The 23,736-nt window shown below is 39.5% G+C and overlaps 1 protein-coding gene across 1 annotated transcript; it reads left to right on the top strand.

The window, feature by feature from the left end:
• Positions 1 to 3,393: 3,393 nt before the first annotated feature.
• On the top strand, positions 3,394 to 18,512 carry LIN28A (lin-28 RNA binding posttranscriptional regulator A). The gene is made up of 4 exons (XM_083171121.1): positions 3,394 to 3,418; positions 8,236 to 8,420; positions 15,984 to 16,168; positions 18,189 to 18,512. Exons 1-4 carry the CDS (start codon positions 3,394 to 3,396, stop codon positions 18,373 to 18,375), a joined length of 582 nt encoding a protein of 193 aa, XP_083027247.1. The 3' UTR covers positions 18,376 to 18,512.
• Positions 18,513 to 23,736: the final 5,224 nt, after the last annotated feature.

Genomic DNA, 23,736 nt, shown 5'->3' on the forward strand with positions numbered 1-23,736 from the left:
TCGAACCCATGACTTCACACCCTATTACATTTTGCCACAGGAGTAGTGAGATCAGTGGTAAAAATGTATCTATATTTTATTTAGTTTATCAAATCACATCTAAACATTACATCATTTCATATACTGAACAAAAGATACATTTATAACTGTGATAACCTGAAAAGATATTTTCTATTGAATCATCTTATAGGAGGCTGACCTACAAACAGATGCCACTCTTTTATTATTAAAATGTGCCTTTTGTTTCTGCAGGAATTTATCACATGAAACAACCATTGTATACCGGTTTTTATATAAATAGAAGGGGTTTGTATGCAGTGACACCTTTGAGTTTTTAGACAAGAAGCAAAACCACCAAAGGCAATGTAAAATACATGGCAGGACTTTGCTGTACTTTGTCAGACACGTTACTGAAAACATTTGAATTGCAAATCCCATGCTTTGATTTCACTTGCAGAGCAGGGTGTAACTTGAACTGACTTCAATGTGCAATTAGACAAAGACTGGTCATATACAGATGAGCACAGGGGCATCTCCTTCTGGTTGTTGAGCTTTAGAAATAAATAATGCTTAATTAAAATAACCAGGAATAATATAGATTTAAGTAGTGATGTTGGCAAGGTGGTTATTTGCTTATTAGGCAATAGTATAAAGACATGGTTGGAAGTGATGGTAAAATAGCCCTGTAGGTGACTGAATAGGGACCACCCATCCGTTCCCGTGTTGCATGGTCTCTATGAATGAACCATGGGAAATTTGGGTCGGCTGCCTGTTTCCCCTCCCTGTAAATTGCCAGGAATGTCAGCTATGTGGGGTATATTTATCTTCCTTTCTGCCCCCACTACTCTTGTTTCCGTCGCCTAAAAAGGTGAAAGCAATCGGAAGCAGTCTCCTATGTATCCCTCCCCCAGCCTCATGTCCCGGCCAGGAGAGGTGATCCACCACCCTCTGATGGCCACACTAGATCCAATAAACCCAGTGATGACCTTGCATCTCATTACACCGCACGTCAATCACAACACCCCGCAGTAAAGAAGGAACAGATCTTGGATCTGATTTAAAACATCTAATAATAATTCCAATAGCCATCATCTGTTCTGTGCTGTTACTGTACACTCATGGCACGGCACATTATAATGACTGTATGGTAAAGTACAATATAATGACTGTATGGTACAGTAAAATATAGTGCTGCATTGGGGTTAGGTTCTGGGCACAGACTGCAAACAGACTGCAAACATTAGCTGTACTACATACATTTAGCACCTCCACAGGTCACATAATTTGCTCAAAATTTTATTATCTCCCTAACACATACAAAACAATGTAATCTATGATAGCAATAGTACACGACCATTCATACCATGGTAACAAATCCATTCCCAAATTATACTTTGGAAAATAGTGTGTTTACAGTTTCGTGAATGGTATATGTATTAGGCTTAATAAAAGGAGTGGTTTTTCACGATTTTTCTATCTACCCACAAAGTTTCCTGAGTGCCTTCAATTCGTAATGGTTTGGATATAAGGGGTGCATAGCCCTCAGTGAGAGCGGAGTGCACGGGGTTTTGGATGAATATATATATATATATATATATATATATATATATATATATATATATATCCAAATGGAATAACGGCACTCCAGACGCAAATATAAATTCAAAAAGATGGTGTTTTGTTTTCTGGCGAGTGCCGGCAGATTTGGACATATCGATCGATCGATAGATAGATAGATAGATAGATAGAAAGATAGATAGATACAAATATATATGTGTGTGTGTGTGTGTGTGTGTGTGTGTGTGTGTTTGTCATTTACATATATATCTCTCTATATATATATTTAGATCCGCACACATATACACTACATATATAGAGGGTCGACAATTGCCAGTTCAGTAATAAGGAAATACCAGCCAGCTATCCAGCCCACCTCCCCTCCTCTGTGTCACTTCAGGCAGTTAATAGTTAAGTGTTTCAATTAAAACCAGAGACCAGGACCAGTTTGAACTGACCACCGGAAATTGTGACTGCACATTCTGTGACAAGGCCTTTGTCCCATACAAGGGTGTGACACACAAAAATGGCATTTAAATTCCTGTATGGGGGATGAAGGGAGTCATCACCTTTAAAACAGAAGGATTACATAGAAACCTTAATAAAGAACCAAGGAACCCTATGGGATCAGGGGGTTTCTGTCCTGTTGTCATCTCATCAATGCACTAATATTGAATCAATTCAATACCTAGATGTATACAAAATGCCAACCCAAATACAGATTGTGTGCAAGCAGACCATAGTACTACATTGCAAGACAATTTGTTCCTGTGTAATATCTTACTGGATCTAGAGTAAGAAATAGTTAAATAGACAGAAATAACATCCCATTCTGTGGCTAATTAAACTGGTGCTATCTATCTATCTATCTGTATATCTATCTATCTGTATATCTATCTATCTATCTTCAGTGGCTATGTTCCCTCCAAATTATAGTCCTAAAGGTGTACAGTAGTTATAATTCTTGGCGATTATGCTGAATGTTGGATCCGCAAAACCCAAATTACATCCATGAAAATTTGTACACTGCCAATTAGTCTTCAAATGTTCCTAACATCCCCTCCCTTCTGTCCTCCTGTGCTCTGGGGGAGGGGACCGAATTAGAGGAGATGGAATTGGGAAATCACTCCAGGTCAGCTAAACCCCTGGCTGGTCATCTTTCAGCTCCATTTGTCCAGGGAGGTGGGATTCATAGGGGAGGTCTTAATAGTGTGTCCAAGTGTGGTAGTCATTCATTTCTACCCTGGCAGGTGGTCTCTGCTGATGATTGGACAGTTGGGCACCGAATCCACGGGGGTGGGGGGGTGGGGGGTGTTAATTTATTTCCAGAGAGAGCGCAGTCTGAATATTCTTTTTGGACTCGGCGCATGTGAGTGTGACATTATGACAACATTCAAACACATGGACCTACATGGGAGCTCATCCTGACTTCTGATTGAAGACTACCACTTAACCTTGGGGCTCATCATGGCAGAAGGTGATCGGATTGAAAGGGTTGGGGTGGCATTTATAATCCGAAAGGTGATTTTGCTGAAATCTGAAAGCAGTGTTGGTGAGGTGGAGGAGGAGCAGCAGAGGGCTTTTGCCTGTTGGCCTTCTATTGTCTTGTAGAATTTTGGATCTTTTCAAAGGCAGCAGCTCCCCCATCGCTATTGTTAAGAGAAGATGTAGCCAACCTTGTTCCCCCTTTTTGTGCGTATAATCTTTTTTCTTGGGAGGGGGGTGGTTGGTTGAGAGGCTGAAGTATCTCACAAGACTGGAGGCCAGGCATCTTCAGCTGGGACACGATTGCAGGGGAGACCTTACGATTCTCCTTACTTCAGGAGAGGCTAAAAAATGGTTTCTGTCTCCAACCGGGAGACCACAGGGGATGACCAGCTCGCTGCATTAGGTAGGGTTGGAAGAAATGGGTGCCTTTATGTGTGCGGGCTGTGACACTGGGTACTGAGCAGGTCTGAGGACATTTCCCGATTTTTGGGTGATGGAGATTCCTTCCCTCCTCCTTCCTCTGGCTTCTGCAGTAGTATTTTGCCGGGATCTCCGGGTTTTTTTTTTATTTTTTTTTGAGAGGTCCCAAAAATAAATAATATCAAAACTGACTTCTTAAATGTATTTCTAGTTTGGAAAAAAGTTATTTGAATCAAAGAGACTTCCGTCGTTTAGGTGCCATAATAGTTGTCTTGATTCATTTTACATTTATTGTAGTCAATACATGCACGCTGAAAAGTACAATGTGTTCTTTGCAGGTTGTTTTTCTTTGCTATATTGATTTCCAGGAGTGGATGTTACTATTTACCGAGGATATAAATACATTGTTGTTATTTATTGCAAAACAGCTTTTTTGTATCATCTGCAGTATGTGGTTAATAAACAAAGTATAGGAAAACTAATTTTATATATTATATCAATTGGGCATACCTTTTTGAAGGCACACATCAATGTTCAACCTTCTTTGCTATTAGAAGTAGCTGTATTAGTATTTTACTTAAAGTGAAGAAAAGATGCAATTTTTTTAGTATTGGTTATCTTTACATAAGGAGTACATACATTTATTGGTTGTGTTAAGTAGTAAGTACAGTATGTGGTAATAAAGACCAGTTGTGGAATGCAAATATATGAATTGATGGCTTCTTTAAGCACTGCTCATAGTCAGAGATGCTTTGCTATTTATCTGTGGAGACTTCCTAAATAAGTGTATATGTTCAATAATTGTCCATTTCCTAATTAATTGTTGAACTGTATGTTTCATGGAAGTTATAATTTATTAGGCTGAGCATTCAGTCCAGATACAGTGATGGGAGATAAAATATGGCAAAGTGGTTTACAACAGTGTTTCTGAGCTTTCTCCTACAATTAGAATAGTTACAATTAGGATAGTGTGGTATTAGTATGTTCAGATTCTGCTGTGAGATAAGTGTAGGACAAGTCTGTAAGTACTGTACACTGCAAAGAGAAAATGGAATAGGACTTATACTGCAAGGAAAGAAAGATGGAATAGGTGAACATAAATCTGAGAATGTAATTATGGGGGTTACTCTAGTTCACTCTTTCTGACAAAATCCTTCTTAGATGGACAAAACCATGGCGGTTATTCTGGTTCACTCCTTCTGGCAAATTCCTTCTCAAATGGACAAAACCATGTGCACTGCAGGTGGGGCAGATGTTACTTGTGCAGAGAGAATTAGATTTGGGTGGGGTTTTACTTCAAAGTGAGATCTATATTGCAGTGTAAAAATAAAGCAGCCAGTATTTACCCTGCACAGAAACAAAATAACTCACCCAAATCTAATTCTCTCTGCACATTTTACATCTGCCCCCCTGCAGTGCACATGGTTTTGTCCATCTAAGTAGGAATTTGCCAGAAAGAGTGAACCAGAATAACCCCCATGTGCACTGCAGGTGGGGCAGATGTAACGTGCAGAGAGAATTACATTTGGGTGTAGTTCTACTTCAAAGTCAGAGCCATATTGCAGTGTAAAAATAAAGCAGCCAGTATTTTCCCTGCACAGAAACAAAATAACTCACCCAAATGCAGTGTGCATGGTTTTGTCCATCTAAGACGAATTTTGACAGAAAGAGTGAACTAGAATAACCCCCATAATTACATTCTCAGAGTTATGTTCACCTATTCCATCTTTCTTTCCTTGCAGTGTAATATATATATATATATATATATATATATATATATATAATCAATTAAATGATGGTGACTGCAATAGTCTATTGCTAGCCTAATTTATGTTTTATATTATGTTCTATTTTTTTGATCCTGTGACGTTATTATTGCCAATAGCCAAGTCTCACCTATAATCACACACATTGTGTTCACTAAGCCATGTGTATACACGTATGAGTTTCCTATATGGCCTGTGTATGCTATTGTATATCAGCCTACACACAATAATGTAATCTTAGTACATACCACTGGATACATTTTTTAGGTAATTTATGTTAGAGAAAATATAAGGTACAAAACACAGAAAGACCTATTTTATCAAACCAGATAACTAGTGGTGTATCTATGATAGGTGCAATCTTTTAATAATACTTGCCTCTCCAGATTTCATCATCAGTAGCAACAGCACAAATCAATGGGAAAATGGCTCTTCAGACAGTTTCCCGCAAAACCAAAAAAATCACTGGGAAAATGGCAGTTGCACCATTTCTCCGGAGAGTGCCGCTGCCCGGACAGATATGGGCCCTTATTCTGATTGATGCGGACTTTACCGCGTTCTTACGGATTGCGTCTTTACGGCGTCTGCGCATGCGTAGAGAACGCAACGCGCATGTGCCACGCCTTGACTCGGTACCAGTTCGGACAAAGCCCGTCCAAAACTGGTCACCGCAATCAGTCGGGAAATAGGGGCGTATTATGGGCGTCATGCGGAATGACACATGGGCGTAGTTTCAAAGTGGGCAAAACGGGGCGGAAACATGGGCGGACACGGGGGAGTACACTTATGTTGGGGGGCGTACATTCGGAAACCACTCCGAATGCACGCGAGCAAAAAGGGCTGAAATGTGCGGTGTCCACAAGTGTACTATTGCTTTGCGGACACCACTCGTTCATGCGGTAGGCGAACGTACGCCTAATGACTACAACCATTAACACCTGAACCCAATACAATCTACTCCTTTACTCATTACTCACTAATAGGACGCTTGTCAGTGCTTTAATTGAAACGATTGCTGCTTCAAGGAAACCTTACTCATCAGCCACATATGCTGTACTTCTCAGACACTTAAAAACTGCTAACAATTGACATGACAGAATATTAATACTAGCAATACACATGTGTATTCGACATGTACTCATGAAACCACACATTTTGGGTAAAGTAAACACATTTATTTATATTCATGTCACACTCAATGCCACTGTCATGCAATGACCATAAAATTAAACATCACAACTATAAACAACATGGCAGGAATGCAGCAAAATAAATAATAATAAAACAAAAATATAATAGCACACAGATGGACAGTGGGTCATGTGATGTCTTGCAGAAGATACTTCATAGTGGGTTGTTTGGCGTAAATACTCCGCTTACGTGCGGTAGCACCGCTTGGCTCCCGGTCGGATGCGGTATTCCCGAGCATACTCTGTAATACTCTGTAATACCGTGCCGAATCGGAGTGTTTCTCCCGCACACGCATGGTTTGTATGTCGTCCGTAAACACGCCCTGTTCTTAAAGAGTGAGTCCGTCCGAATGCGGAGGACACGTGGGCGTTTCTACGGACGATGGCCGCATGCGGAAAAACACCGTGGCGTGCGGACCGCTCCGTAAGAATGCGGGAATTTCCGCACAGATCAGAATAAGGGCCATTGTACTCAGGCCCCATCATCTCTTAATATGCCTCATGAACACTTAACACAAATGCCAACACAGCTCATATTTTAGGGATACCCATGCCTGAGCACATGTGACATAAATAGTACTAGGGTAACTTTGATTTAACCATCTGACTCAAGCATGGATATGCTTAAATCCTGGGCTGTAATGGAAGAGTTTGGTACTCTCTCCCAACATTTATGAGCTGTACTATTTTATTTTCAGCCAGTTTAAGTCTATTTATTTTAGCAGAATTAGCAAGTTAAAATGAAGATAAACCTCACCAGTGAGATTCCTGATCATATGAGAACATGTAGACGGGTGTGGTACAGGGGTCCGACAGTCATTAGCCCGACGTCGGGTGTACGCAACAAAGCCCCTTGCGGGCTTGCTGTGCTCGCCACATTGTGGGCTATGTGAGCCACCTTTTCTTTTCTCCCTCTATGGGGGTCGTGGACCCCCACAAGGGAAAATAGCAGGTGGCCGTCGGGAACCCGGCTGTTGGGGTTTTGACAGTCGGGATCCCAACGTCGGGTAAATGCCTGTCGGGATCCCAACTGTTGGGACCCAGTCCAGCACCCCATGTAAACTACCGCTGAGAGAATCTCTTACTTCTAATTACACTGAACCAGGAGAACAGCCAGAACTTGGTGGATACCATAGCAACATTTTGAAGGGCCCCTGCTTCATAAAGAAGACAGACACCCATATCTGCAACTGTGTTTGATTTAATGAAGTTTTAGAGTGGTCTAGTTAATGTTATGCCTCATAGTATTGCCCTAGTCATTTTATGGCCCATACAGTACTAGTAGTGCCCTATTTCAATTAATTCCATAGTAGTGTTCACATTATGCCACACATTGCCCCTGTTTACATCATATCACACAGTGCCTCCAGTTCACATTATGCTGCACCTAGATGATATAGTGCCCCCGGTACATATTATGCCACACTGTAATGCTTCAGTTCATATTGTTAGACAATGTGGTAGAAAACTATACAACCAGGGTGCTAGTAAACTGAGCCCCCTAAGCCTCTGCTCTCATTTGCATAAAAGGAGACAACTGAAGCCTTCGTGCTTACGAGTAAATTATGTAATGTATTTTAAAGAGAAGTGTAACATTTTCCCAGTGTATATTTTTTCATGGATAAACTGAGACACCACAGTGTAAATTCTTTAGGTGGCTAGATTGTGCACAAAAAGCCTAGCCATGTTGTGTTACAAATTTGATTCGTATCTTCATAGATGTCCAGTTCTCTTCTTTGACCCATTATCCTTCTTTTCAAGTTTCTGATATAAAAAAAAAAAAAAAAACATTTTTAGCTGATTTTTTTAAATGTTTACAGACGGGTCCCCCAAGCCTATAGATGACTCCCAAGATTCTACCAATCCCGGAGGATCCGACGTCCTTCAAGGATCTGGACTATGCAAATGGTTCAACGTAAGAATGGGCTTTGGCTTCCTCACCATGACCAAAAAAGAAGGAGTTGATCTGGAGCTACCTGTAGATGTATTTGTGCACCAGGTAATTATATGATATATGTGTTTTTTTCCCCCTAGGTACAGTATATTATCACTTGTACAAAAATGATGCAGATGACACTTCTAGAAACCTTATCATAGGTCAGTAACAGCATACTGGCCACAGAACCTTTACATAAAGCTAATGGCACAGGGAAGTCTATTTATCATATGAAGAAAAAAGTATTAATGCCTACAAAATGTGACTTCACAGGGTCTTAAATCCTGGCACTCTGACCCTGGTCAAGAGCAGGGTCGGAGTGCCAGGATTTAAGACCCATGTTGACCCTTTCACACCAAAGAAAAACACAGGTTTTTCAGCAAATTCCAGGGTTGAAAATCTTTAACCCGGGAATTTGTTTCTGGTGTTAAAGGGGTATAATGCCATCAGGTCCACATTCGGGCCATGAAGCTAATCATAAATCCGTTCCTCAGTTCACTCTTTCATAATTCTCCAGTCTAGGTGTCTTAAAAAAATAGAAACCTATGTTTCTAACCTGATGTCTATTTACTATGGTGGCTAACGCATCACACATGATATGCATTCCTATTGTCAGAATTGGTCTGTAGATGACAGTCATTTCAAGGATCCTCTGAAGGCACAGGAGCCAAATGCTTAGATCTGTGTTAAAATAGGGTCAGCTTGGTGATAAGCTCTCTTCCTTACAGCATTAAGATCTTGAATTCCCACTCAGTGTGGAGTTTGTATGTTTTCCACTTGTTCGCATGGGTTTCCTCCCAAAACCATACAGGTAAATTAGTTGGCTTATAAAAATTTACCTGAGTGTAACATAGTAACATAGTAGTTGAGGTTGAAAAAAAACGTACATACATCAAGTTCAAACTTATTATAGGACCTGTTACATTGTATGGTCTGCATGTGATATCCCCATTTGAATTTATTTACTTTGTTTCATCTTTGGGCTTATGGTGATTATGGGTTGATTTTCTGAATGTTTTTTTTTCCCAGTAAATCTTATCTTAAATGCATTTATTGTGTCCACCTCTTCTGAAAGGGAGTTCCATACCTTTACTGCCCTAACTGTAAAAAAGTCTTTCCTTTTAAGGGTATGGAATCTTCTCTCCTCTAGTCTGCGTGCGTTTGTGTGCACATGAAAGGGAATATACATATATTGTAAGATCCACTGGAGCAGGTTCTGGGACAGATATAAATGGGTATGGGTCATTGGGTCAACCCTACTTAGGTCTATATGCATTGGGTCGAACACTAAAGGTCGACAGGGCTTAGGATCTGAAATACCTGAAATAGGTCAACATGGCTACGGTCGACAGGGTTGGAAGGTCAACATAAGCATTAGGTTGACAATGGGAAGGTTGACAGTCAAAAACTTGGATGAGTTTTTCAGGTTTTTTTTGTCTAGAATGCGACATAGTCAACATGGACAACGTTAATGTGTACCGCTGCACTCACCATGCTTCGGGCACGGGGCCTATTTTATTTTCCCATAATGTTGTAGTGGATGGTGGGGCATGAAATACTGCCTGTCGGCACATATCAGCTCAAAAATAATGGGAAAATCTCATGTCGACTTTTAGACTGTGGACCGTCCCATTGTTGGCATAATACTTGTATTGACCTTTCAATCCTGTCAACCTTAGCCATGTTGACCTATTTCAGGAGTCAGCCTAAGCCCTGTTGACCGTCAGTGTTCTACCCAATGATGTCGACCTAAATAGGGTCGACCAAGTGATCGTATCCCATGTTAATGACTATTCTCCATAAAGCCCTGTGTAATATAATGTTGCTATTTAAAATGGAAATATAAATGAAGTAGTATGCTGAATCCAACAGTGTGAGTCTGGCAGGTATACCTGATAAGCAGGAATCCCTGTACAGTGGGGGGCATACTAGTGTAGCAGAGGTGTAGATCAGATCTTCCCTCTCAATAACAAGTTTAAGGTTTTAACCCAGTGGTTCCCAAACTGTGTGCCATAGCACCCTGGGGTGCCTCGGGGCACGTGCAGAGGTGCCTTGGTTTGGTGGTCCAGGACCAATTCAAATTGTTTAAATCTTATGTAATAGGCAAATCCAGAGCTGGTGGCTTAACATTTTACTTCTTTACTTTTCTCAGTGAGAAACTTTTGCCGCAAAATAAAAAAAATTCTGATGCTCTAGAGCAGGCATGTCCAAACTATGGCCATCCAGCTGAAACTACAAGTCTCATCATGCCTTTCCACAGTTTTGCTATTAGGGTATGCTAAAACTATGGCAAGGCATGCTGGGATGTGTAGTTTCACAACAGCTGGAGGGCCACAGTTTGCCCCTGCACAGGGTGCCATGACTGAAAACAGTTTGGGAACTACTGTTTTAACCAACAAATTAAAAAAAAATACTCTTTCCTTTCCTAACTCCCTCACTATCATACCAAGATAGCATCATGCATTGTGTATGATACGGTAGTACACTTGTGTGACTGTGATAGAGGCTGGTGGTCCCCCACATATTTCCCCCAAAGGCAGTCCTCAATATCTGTCATCCTAATCATCTAATCACAGCAATTTAAAAGTCAAAACCTGATCCTATTAATAACTGAGACTGAGCCAGGTTATAGAACACACAATCACAATATATAGCCTTTATGTATTTGTTCTCACGGGTATCTTGCACCCATGTATGGTTATGGTGTAAAATATATAAAATATATTAATTAAATATACACCTTATGCTGGACAATCTGTCTTGTTTAACATTATAAAAATGGTAGCACTATATGCTGGAAAGCCTTGCAATCATTTTAGGACGCAGCCAGGATAGCGAAAATTATGTGGAATAAAACAATAATGAAAAAGAATAATTCACTGGTGTGGAGTAATGAATAAACTAGTTTTATCCATTTAAACACAACACAATATGTGATATTGGGTCTATTGAAAACTGCTGCTGTAAGCAATTGAAGACAGGTAGGTATTTGTATTTATAAGATGCAGCTGCTGGGACTATTGCATCTGTATTTTCAGAAACATTTATATTGCAGGGTGACAAGTGAGATAGCTTTGAGTTACATATATGGATACAAAACAATGACAAATCTGCTATAATAGCAACCACCATGTATTGTGATTTAGTTGTGACACCCCTGATGATTATCTGTATAAAACAAAATTTATTTAAAACAACTGTAGCTCTTATCTGCTGTTATCAGTTGTGTGTATTTACATATCTTTCCTGTGATGAGACCACCTGAAGGGCTTGGAATTAATCTTTAGGGCTGAATCTCATGTAAGGAGTCTTCCTAACCTTTGCTTGACCTATGCATTCCCAAGAGATTTTGGAAGTGTGTGGGTGGGATACTGGTAATATCTTACTTTATTGTCCTGAATGTCTAATTTCCTCATTGCAGCCACTAACAGTGCCAACATCAAAAGATCCCATCATTTTGTCCTTGCCAGATCCAGCCACCTAACCTCCTACTAAAGAGCAACATATTTCCTATCCCAATATCTCCTGTATACACACAGGACATGCACTGAGATAAGACATCCTGCAGAAACAAAGAGATAACATCCAAATGACATTGTGTTCACCAGACCCTTAAGTAGGATACAGTGGGTACAGTGCTTAATGTTTTACATTGCAATCTGATACTAGCATCCTACATTTGGACAGCAGCCACAATGGGAAGATTCATACCAATTAGATCTTAAGACTCAGCAGAGCTATTTTTAAGTAAAATATCTACATAAGGTAATTTAGAAAATCCCCACAAAAAACACATTATAAATTCATGTAAAATTAGTTCCTTTCCTTTGGATCTGTATTAGTGTAGTAGTAGCAGCAGCATTACCCTTTATTTAGTTTTAGCATTTATTTAGAGAATGTTTGGCTATTTACATTAGTCTCTGCCCCAGTGGAGGCTACATTCTATATTCCCTACCAGATGTAAATGCAAAAACATTCATCATTTTGTTGGGAGCCAACCGATGACCTTTGAATAATGCCAACCATTATACTGGCCATGCTGCCTTTAAATATTGACAATTATATGTAAATGAGGATAAAGAGAAAATAGAGAAAATGCAGGTGCACACTGTAAATACTAAACATTGTTAATAAGAATAATTATAATAAACTATGCAATATAACATTACAGTACATTCAAAGTAAATGAAAATACAACAGTAAAGTTGAGGTGCTTAGCATCATTTTGGCCAGAAATTTAAATTTATATTACAAAATATCAAATCTAAAAAGAACCTTTCACTTATGGGTAATAGTGTAAAAAGAAAACATTATCTCAGTCCAATAAGTACATTAATAATTTGTTTATCGCATCATTGTATCATGCATTTTCCCTCTGTCTTAGTATTATGAAATGGGGAAGTTGCTGATTTGGACTTAGCCATTCTGCATAGCGTAAACTAGTAAACTGGTTCCGCTTATAAACAGAAGCAGGCAAAATGCATTTATTTTTTAACATTTATTTATATATATTCCATTGTGCTTTACAGTAATAAAAAATAATGGGTAATATTAGACAGAGTGTTCATAGGCATAAGTGTAACTATAGAATAGCTAGTTTGGTGCTCACAAAAGCAAACTGTACCAGTTGGCTCATGGTTGCTGAGCAGACAGAGCTGCAACTATAGATATTTACCCTGTGCTGGTGGACTCCTAAAAACACATTTATTCACGGTGTTGTTGTTTTTTATTTTTGCTTTTAAAAATGCTATTTGGCCAAAGTTAATTAATACAGGGTTAGATCAATATGTGAGAGTTCATCTTAAAATTGCTTATATCTCTGCAAACACTAGGCTCTCAGCTCAGTATTAGCAGAGATATAATCCGGTGAGAACACTTGACCTGACCAGTGATTACCTAGATTTATTAACCGCCGGGCGATGTAGGGGCATTTTCGAAGTAATCTAGTGAGAACGCTTAGAAAATGCCCTGAATTTGCCCTGTGCATAGGCCCCTTTAAGGCTTACCTAGAAATGATCCACATGGCTGAATGAAACTGAGTAGATATTATATGACTGTTTTGTAGAGTAATGGTGATAAAGACATACATTGAGAAGCTATATTACAATATAAAGCTGGAATTGGATGCTGTAAAATCAAACCAGTTCATAAGTAATTGAGCAAGTATTGCAGCATATGTGGCATAACCATAATACAAAAATATATGGGTAGGTTAATTGGATCCCAACAAAATGAACCATAGGGTGAATTTGTGTGCATGTGCATGTACATGTAGTAGGAATAGGACATATAGATTGAAAGCTCCTCTTGAGCAGGGACTGATGTGAATGGTCTGTAAAGCACTGCAGAATGTGTGTGTGCTATATAAATAACAGGTAATATATGACTAAGCTTAAAAAGTGAAAATATGTAGTGATAAACTACCAGTCGATCAGCCTCTAGCTGTCATGTTATAAGCTCGGTTTACAAATGACAGTTAGGCGTGATTGGTTGTTTATCACTCTCCACTTTATCACTTTTAGAAGCTTAGTGCATCTGGCCCAATGTCTAGTAATGATCCTCATGAAAAAGATCTGATTGTTGTCTGATATGTTTATAAATGGTGTTACTAGTCTCTCCTGGCTACCCACGAAAAACTCAACTGATGCCGGCAGTGATCACTCCACAAAGCGACATGTGCAGAACAACGGCTCTTACTCACTGTGGCCACTGACATGTGTGACCAAATTGTTAAGCTGGCAATCGCTGGGGGAGAGACGCTCCATCTGACGGGGACATGCAAGCGTCTCACATGCTTGCGTGTCTCAGTCAATTGGCAGCGGTGAGCGGAATCCCTGCCCATCTCCGCTTTAGGGAGATGGGCATGGTTAGAGGGGAGTGCGGGGGGGGAGGCGGTGGAGAGCTCTGTCGGAACGGGGAGCGCGAGCATCTCATGCGCACCCCCTTCCGGAGGCTGGCGGCAGGTGCAGCTCCAATTAGAGCTGCTCCATCTGTACTATACCTTGGGACACTCATGAATTACACTGCTCAAAGTTTGCGAGCTATAGGATTAATAATGTTAAACGATGCTGACTTGTGTATAAACAGTTTATAATCATTTAATAACAAGCTAGAGTTGATATCCCATCAATATACTGTAGTGTGTTTAATCAGATCAGCAATGTAATTGAACAATGCACAGAGCACATGGCTACCTGCATATTAAGCAGCCTCTTCTGCCTTTCTATAGTTCTTTCCCCTCCCCCTTCTCTGTTAGGAATGCATGGAATGTATAGCATGTCTGAGATCCCTTTGTTCTTAAATGGGATAGTCAGAGTATCCGCTTTGTGACATAAGCTGGGAAACCCTGCACCCCCCACCTGGAGAGAAGGAAATGGCCTTTACACTTTTATTAGCATGAAGGCCTAACAGGGGATTCCCCATGCTTACAGAACCAAATATAAAAATAAACCTACAGTACGGCAATGGTGTCATTGCATATTATGTGTATATGAGATAAACTATCAGTTCATATTAAAAATATATTAATTAATAACTAAGGGCTAGATATATCAAGCTTCAAAAGTGATAAAATGGAGAGTGATAAATAACCAGCCAATCAGCTCCTACCTGCCATGTCACAGGCTAGGTTTGAAAAATGACAGACAGGAGCTGATTATCACTCTCCATGTTATAACTTTTGAAGTTTGATACATCTGGCCCATAGATTGTAAACTCCACTGGGGCAGGGACTGATGTGAATGTTCAAATATTCTCTGTAAAACTCTGCAGAATATGTGTGCGCTATATAAGAAACTGTTAATAAATAAATAGTACACCCTGTCAGACACCCTATTTACAGTACTTGGTCGGAGACTAGGACACATGGGCATACACTCAGGCTAGAGGAAAGAAGATTGCATACCCTCCAAAGGAAAGTATTTTTTACAGTCAGGACAGTAAAAGTATTGAACTCTCCTCCTGAAGAAGTTGTGTGGGCAGACACAATAAATACATTTAAATTAAGGTTGGACAGGCATTATTGGAGAAAAACATCCAGGGGTACAACCAATGTTCCCTCTAATTTTACGAAGGCTGTGTGCGGCTAAAAATTTTGGCTGTGCAACTTTGGAATGAAATTTACATTTTTGTGCGTCACATATATAACTGGAAAATTATGTTCAGCATTTGTGTTAACTTTACTTCAAAATTATATTAATCATTTAAACATTCAAAATACAGTACACAATGTAGTTAATGGGTGAAACACACATTAATTGAGTCCACAACTGCAAAAAGGGACCATTGCTGCTTTGTGCGCTCAGTTGTAATGTCTGTGCGCACGCTCGTCAAGGTGTGTGCGCGCGCACGTGCGCACAGCTTAGAGGGAACACTGGGTACAACTGATAAATGTTATTTACACCAAAGTGAAATAAAAGTAAAAAATTCAAAAGGGATTTAACATCTAGACAACACCATCTAAGAGGACCTGTAAATGGTTGAAATTGATGGACGTAAGGCTTCTTTTGACCTAAACTGTTACTATGTTACATTCAGTGTTTCATAAAGTAATCCAGCATTTTTTAACATTTTCATAGACTTCTATTCCCACTCTCTAACCAAGCCTTTTTATTCTCCCTCTCACAGAGCAAATTGCACATGGAAGGTTTCCGCAGCTTGAAGGAAGGGGAGTCTGTGGAATTCACTTTTAAAAAGTCTTCAAAGGGCTTGGAATCCACAAGAGTGACAGGACCAGGGGGAGCCCCCTGCATAGGAAGTGAGAGGAGACCTAAAGTAAAAGGGCAGCAGAAAAGGAAGCCAAAGGGAGACAGGTAAGAACAGGAACCATATGAGCGCATTGCCTATGTTTTCCAATTATGTTGAGTACATCTGGAGTTTGTTCATTTCATTAAGATTAGTTTGTTTGAAAACTGTAGTGCATATTATAGAAATGGATAGGGTTGTATTAGGTGTAACTCTGTCTTATTGGTGGATTCATTAAGGCTTGTAAAACTGAAAATTGGTAGTGTTGCTCATATCAACCAGATTTTATAATTTTCTAGGATGCAACAGAAAAATAAAACTAGAATCTGGCTGGTACCACTATTTTTCATTTTTTATATGCTTTAGTACCTGCTAGGCATAATAAGTTAATATATCCAACATTACTGACTGACAATCCATATGTTTGTACCTTTTTATCCATCATGCTACCCTTGTAGGGAATAATAGCATTAATAATTTCTACACTGCCCTATGATTATGGCTGAACTGGGCCAATGCATACTTTGCCTGCACGCCATATACACCATGGCAATGTTGCTTTCTATACAATGTAGTAGTATTTTTTTTCTGAAATATATATAAATTGCTCCTATTGCAGCTTAAAGCTGCCCACGCACGATCATGCCTTTCGAGCATGAGATCATTGTTATATATGTAGCCTGGTTGGACAGGATACAGTCATTCAGGGGCAGATTTATTAAACCGGGAGAAATGATCAAGTGGCCAAGATAATGCACCAGCCAATCAGCTTCTGTCTTTTTTCAAACCCAACTGGTGTGTTATCACCAGCCATTTTATCACTTCGGGATTAATAAATCTGCCCCTGAGATCCTTGTGCTGACCATACACTAGACCAACTTTCATCCAGCCATCCAACTAGCTGTTTTAATTGAATAATAATCTTGTACTTGGTGGAAGAAAATGTAATTTGTAATTCAGTCATTTGCTCTTCAAACCTAGAAACGGACAAAAACTGTCACTCTGACAAGGTACTGTAGTTGAATCTGTTTGATTTAAACTATTTGAATGAATGTTTTTGTCCATTTTCCTGGGTTTGTAAGTGGACGGAGCTCTCCCGCTTGCTAGGCAGAGAATGTACGCTGCCTAGCGAGCCTGTCTGAATCAGGCCCATTGTTTGCAGAGTTTCAATGTCCCCAAATTACACAATAAGTACAGTATGAGACGCAGAGGGATTGAATTGGATCCCTTTTCATAACCAATCATGCCTTCCCATAAGAAGGGGCTCTGGGAATTGATGCCATCTAAGGCATAGGTTTCCACAATCAGACGAAAAGTTTTCTGAGATTGCTAAATATTAAGCAGCATGGTTCTAAAAACATGTAAGTTTCTCAATGTATAACACCTACATTAGAGTTTCTATAGGCCTATTAGCAGCCTCATAGACCAAATACAAAACTTATTTAACACTTGAACTTTGTACATTGGTTCCATCTATGGAACTACTTGCAACTTTGGGTTTATAGTTTCTAAACACTTTATTCATGAGAGTTATGCCTTACTACCTACCACAGATGTTCACTCTGTCAATCAACCTGCGTTCAAATTGGTATTGCGACCAATGCGCAAGACCATCAGGATGCATGCTTGGTATGAATCACACATGCACATCAGCATTGCCAACGCTGTGCATCTAGTGCTGAATAAGGCCGGCCCCCTTACACTTGTCCAACTTATTGTCCAACAAGTTGGACCTGACTGACTCGAGATTTATCCTATTTGCAGGAGGATCAATCTTTTGGTTATACCCAATGGCACGCGATTGTGCATTGGGTCCAACACATCAGGCACATAAGATTTTGTCAGAAAAATTCACCCAATCCCCCTGAATTGGGTCAAATCTGACAAAATCTCACGGGCCCTTTAGATTAGAGGAATAATCTATAACAAAACTGCAGAGATTGAGGAGTAATTAAAACATTATATTATTTATAACCATATTTTTATTAATTTACAACAAGCTTGACTTTTCACCATAACATTTTATTTGTTCTAAATGATTTTGCTTTGAGATATATAAGTACTAATTGTATCCCCTTTTCCATATAGGTGCTATAATTGTGGAGGGCTGGATCACCATGCTAAGGAATGCAGTTTACCTCCTCAGCCCAAGAAATGCCACTTCTGCCAAAGTACAAGTCATATGGTGGCACAATGTCCAGTGAAATCCATACAGCCTATCAATTCACAAGGGAAATCTGACACTGAGGAGTCAATTCCCGCAACTGTGGAGTAGCCAATCCACATTAGGCCAAGTGCACACTACAAGATTTGTCTACCAATAAATATAACATGAAATATAACATGCCATTCTGTAGCAAAGACGCCGTTTAGCTTGATGAAACGCGATTGATATTGAAACAGTTTATTAGTATTCCAAGTGTATTGAAGTAAGATGCAACACAGGGCCTAATTCAGAGAGGTGCATACAGCAGGTATGTTTTTGGATGTAGCATCTGTGTGTAAAGCCCCCATACACTATGCGACTTTCCTGAGGGGAGAAGTCACATACGATCCCCCTTAAACCACTCGGCAGCTTCCTGGGTGGCAGGATCACATATGAAACATTATATGCGACCCTTTTGCACATGATTTATCATATGCGATCCCAGGGAGGTGTGATCCGAAAGATCTATAGGATCCAAGGATGCAGGCTCAGATCATCTGCAAAAATATGGAACATCTGAGTAACCCTCAGGTTATTCAGAATGTCCGATGTTGTCTCTGAGCTAGGACCATAAAAGCTGCGTCAGAAGAAGCAGACCCTGTTCTCCGCACTCGCAGAAAATCAGGATGACATACCCTTGTTTTCTGGAAAACTTCCTCACGACCCTAAATGACAGTCTGTCAGTCAGGCTGCAGCTTAGGTGGCACTGCATGCTATGATACAGGACCTGCACATAACCAGTCCATGCACCATTGGTCCTGTAGTCAAGCCACCCGGATGCATACAACTCTGAATCAGGTCCTCAGGGGTAGATTTATTAAGCTCAGTGAAGTGATAAAGTGTCTGGTTTTTATCACTGACCAATCAGCTCGTACCTGTCATTTTTCAAACAAAGCCTGTAACTTCACAGTTAGAAGCTGATTGGCCGGTGATAAAAACCAGACACTTTATCACTTCACTGAGCTTAATAAATCTACCCCTCAGTCACAAACATGCACTAGTTCAGAAGATGATGGGTGAAATGTAATAGGATGAGAGATTCAGAAAGTGAGAAATTTGGTAAGAAATCTCCAGGTTTTTTTTAAACGGCAATCATTTACACTGCAAAACCAGTTTGATTTTGAAGTGTAAAATGATTGCCGCTTTAAAAAACCTGGAGATTTCTTATCAACTCTCTAACTTTCTGAATCTCTCCTCCTATTACATTTCACCCCATTACTTTAAATATGTTGGCCTGGAAGTCAAAAATTAACTTTTCCTAGTGGTTAAAAGTCCAAAACAACAGTATCAGTGAATGGATCTACCATTGACAAGTCTTAACTGAAAAAATTATTATATGAAAGTTTATTAATTGTGCTGTAAAGTGTACTACAGGGGCGGCTTTGAGAAAATACTTTTAATGCTTAATTAAAAGTACGAACAAAGCACATGTAGAGTCAGGTAGAACACTGTAAATTACTTGTGAATTTAAACTGTTTTCTTATGAGTACAATAGAGACTTCCAGAACAGTTTACACTGTGGTAAAGGGCAGCTATTAAGTAATGTATCAATTAAATTAACTACAATAGTAACCAAAGAAAAGAGGACTGACTATATAATCCAAAGGTAAACTCAATTTAGCCAATCAGAGTCAGGTTTACAACTACCTGCCCTTGTTTGTCTGCCTATTCTACAATGGTCTGACAATTTTTATATGTATCATTGCAACACAGGTATCTGTAATCTGTTCTAATCAAGTGTGGAGCTATCTTGCACAATGGAAAAGAAACCTTTAAACTCGTTGAACTGGAAGTTTGCCACAGGCTACCTGTAGTCTTAGTTTATCAAAAAGACATGTTCACTGGCCTACATTTTTGTCTGAACCAATGAAAACTATCCATTAATCCCTAGGTGTACATTGGTGTCCATTGTTGTATGTATTTTTAGTGTGAATCAAGCATTATAGTGTGTGCTCTCATTTAAACTTTCCTCAATGCCCCCTGGCTTCTGGCTTCTGTGTCCTGAAATTATATAGGTTATATAGGTTACCTTTAATGTCTGTTTATAGTTTCTTTACCTGTTGTCATATTTCAGATGTCCTCTATTTTTGTATATTTTAAACTATCTTTCTTTTTTTTTTTTAAGCCTCTATTTTTTTAATGAGGCTGCTTTGAACACTGTCAACTTATACATAAGAGATACTCCTTAATTAATGTGCACAAGGGTAAAAGTAAGGGTAAAACACATATTTACGAACAGATGATTTTTTTACATAAATCTTTAAACATTAGAAAATGTGTGTTTTAGCCCTGGAAGACCAACATCAAGATCGTTTTGACGATCTGACATCGATCAAAATCGACCTTTAGTAAATATACCTCATATAGTCTGCATTTTCCATGGAGTCTATGGCTTTAGGCTCGCTTCTCCAGGGTTTATTGCATGGGGAAAATGCTGAATAATATAGCTAGGGGCATAAAAACCTTAGCATCCCCCCCCACACACACACACACACACACCACACACACACAGTAAATCAGCGCCTAATTGAATATTTCCCATAGATAAATGTCAATGTTTCAGTATAACCTATTTATTTGTTGTTTTTGTAAATGTATATTTCGCTGTACATATATATAGTTTTACATAGAACTATATATGTATATGATAAGTACATAAAACACTACATATTTCTATATATATATATATATTTTATTGTCAGTGACGGAGGGCACTGATATATGATATACAGGATAAAGATATAGGGGTAAATTGTATGTATTGTGTTCCCATGTCCAGTGATGTACCCATGGATATAATAAGAATGGTTTGGGATCTTATGAAAATAACTGCCACTATGCAGGTTCTACTGCTAATTATTGGTAGATTGCTTTACCAATGAAATCATCATCAATGGTGTTGAGGATCATTATGCAGTGGTTCCAGGCAGACAGATACATTATATGTACCCCGAAGCACATGTATTAATATTTATACAAATATATATACTCCGGAATATCTCAGGTCATAGTATTAGTTTGGATTGGGTGGGTGGGGATATTTTAATGACTATACAAATGGAAAAGAATCTACCTCAGGGATATCGTTCTGTGTATGTACCCAGGTGTATGTACAACAAGCTGTGCACAAATATCCAGCAAATGCTGAGCTCAGGAAAGTTGTCTTCTCCGGATCTATGTTTGTCTGTTTTTTTTTACTATTATTAGTTTTATTACTACCAATAAACTCTATCTAAATCTTATTCTAATTGTCTAATGTTTTTTTTTTATAAGTAATACAGTACAAACATTAACCATGAATGTATTTTACAGAAATGTGCAATTCATAATAACATTAAACATATACTCTAGTACACCCTTTTCCTTATAGACATATACAGGTTTCTTTCTTTTTAACTTCTTTATGGAGAGCATCCAAAGAAAACACACAAACAAATCCAAATATAAGTGTGAACCATCATGATAATCAATTAAGGGGTTGCTAAAGTTAAAACAACTTGTCTTACATTATTATAATCGTTTATTTATTTGGCGCCACAAGGGTTCCGCAGTGCCTAACAATAGATAAATGATCAAAAAACAAATAATGAATTCAAGTACAAGACAATATAGGATAAGTACATGGTAAATAAGTAAAACACATAAAATTTGCTCGCTGCGCCTGGGATTTGTGTAAAGCTGCTATGTTAAAGAAATTAATTTTAGGGATATGGATACAAAGCGCTGATGGTAGGGAAGAAGGGTAGGTGAGACAAACGTAGTGGAATCGGGGAGAAAGAAGGATATGAAGTTAAAGAAAAAAAGAAGAAGAAAAGACAAGAAACTTTGTAAAATAAAAATAAAAAATAAGGAATAAAAATAAAATAATAAAAATAATAAAATGCAATAATATGTTTACACTCTTTAAAGAGTAATTTGATTTGGCCGGGACTGGGTTGGAGCAATGTTATTTCCGAGAGTCATTAGTCCATTGTGGGTACAGCAGCACTGGGGGAGAGCGTTACACTAACTGTCCCTTACTTGTTTGGGTGGTGTAGTGGTAAGTGGTCCTGTTTCTGCCGCTGTGATGCACTCGCGGCTCTCCTCTCTCTACGCTTGCGGCGACTTCCGGTGGTGGCAGCTCTATTGATCATATTATATACCAGTGCTATTGTTGTCCTAATTTAAGGATTTTGTAAAGAAGAGCGGGGTGCCTAGGAAACACCCCCCCCCCCCCCCCCCCACACGTTTGCCTATGGTTGTGGTTGTTAAAATATCGTCAATGACACTTCCATTGACCATATTTTCCATCCAAACAAGAAGTGACATGTAATAGGATGCAGTTTTTTGGTAAGGTTCCAAAATCACCCTAAATCGCATGTACTACCTCCATGTCGGTTTGTAGCTACCCAGTTTGTTTAATCACTGTTGTTTCCAATTGTAAAGTGCAACGGAATATGCTGCGCTATGTAAGAAACTGTGAATAATTAAATAATAAATAAATTTTGCAACATTGTGAGGTCCCCCCTCCTGAGGACCAGCCCCATACTCATTGAGCTGGTCCTGCTTCCAAAAATATGGGGGACAAAAAGCATAGGGGTCCCACATATTTTGGAAACAGAACTTCTGTAGAGCACCGATTTATGTCATCTCATTTAACACTGCTGGCAAAAAGGGGATTTTTGTAAGAACTTACCGTTCAAATCCCTTTCTCTGAATCCATCCTGGTGACACAGCTCAACCATGGGATGTATGAGGGCCTGAAGGAGCCAGGCACCTATGCTAAAGCTTTGAGAGGCAGGCTCCTCCCTTCTGCATCCTAGCATTCCTCAGTTCAACTTCTAGAGCACACTAGGATACATTAACTCAGTACAATGCCTGAGCATATTAATATGCACAATCAAGTAATTATAACCATCATAACATGACAACACATGAAACGGTATTACTTACTGAGTGTAAGGGAGGGATCCCTGTGTCACCAGGATGGATTCAGAGAAAGGTATTCGAATGGAAAGTTCTTACAAAAATCCCCTTTTCTCTTTCATCCATCCTAGTGACACAGCTCAACCATGGGAAGTTCAAAAGCCGATCCTTTGGGAGGGTACGCTCAGGCCCACAGTTCTCATCACTGCTCGCCCAAATGAAGTGTCCTCTGACCAGGGACGGATTTTAGTGCCAGGTCACCCCTAGGCACCAATTTTTTTTGCCGCCCCCCCCATCTATCAGGGGCTGTAAGGGGGTGAGGTGATGGGGGAGCAAGCTGACAGGGAGTGAGGTGACTGAGCGAGCTGACAGGGGGTAAGAGGGGACGATCAGACTGGAGCGAGAGGAGGTGAGGTGACATGTGGAAGCGGAGAGGGTGGGGAGAGGAAGGGGTCTCATTCTTACCATCGGTGGGTATCCCGATCAATGGCACCGGCCTCCCGACTCAATAGCTCCCCAGCCACC

Source organism: Crinia signifera, chromosome 2 (assembly GCF_055691185.1).
Source record: "Crinia signifera chromosome 2, ASM5569118v1, whole genome shotgun sequence".
NCBI classification, from domain to species: Eukaryota; Metazoa; Chordata; class Amphibia; order Anura; family Myobatrachidae; genus Crinia; species Crinia signifera.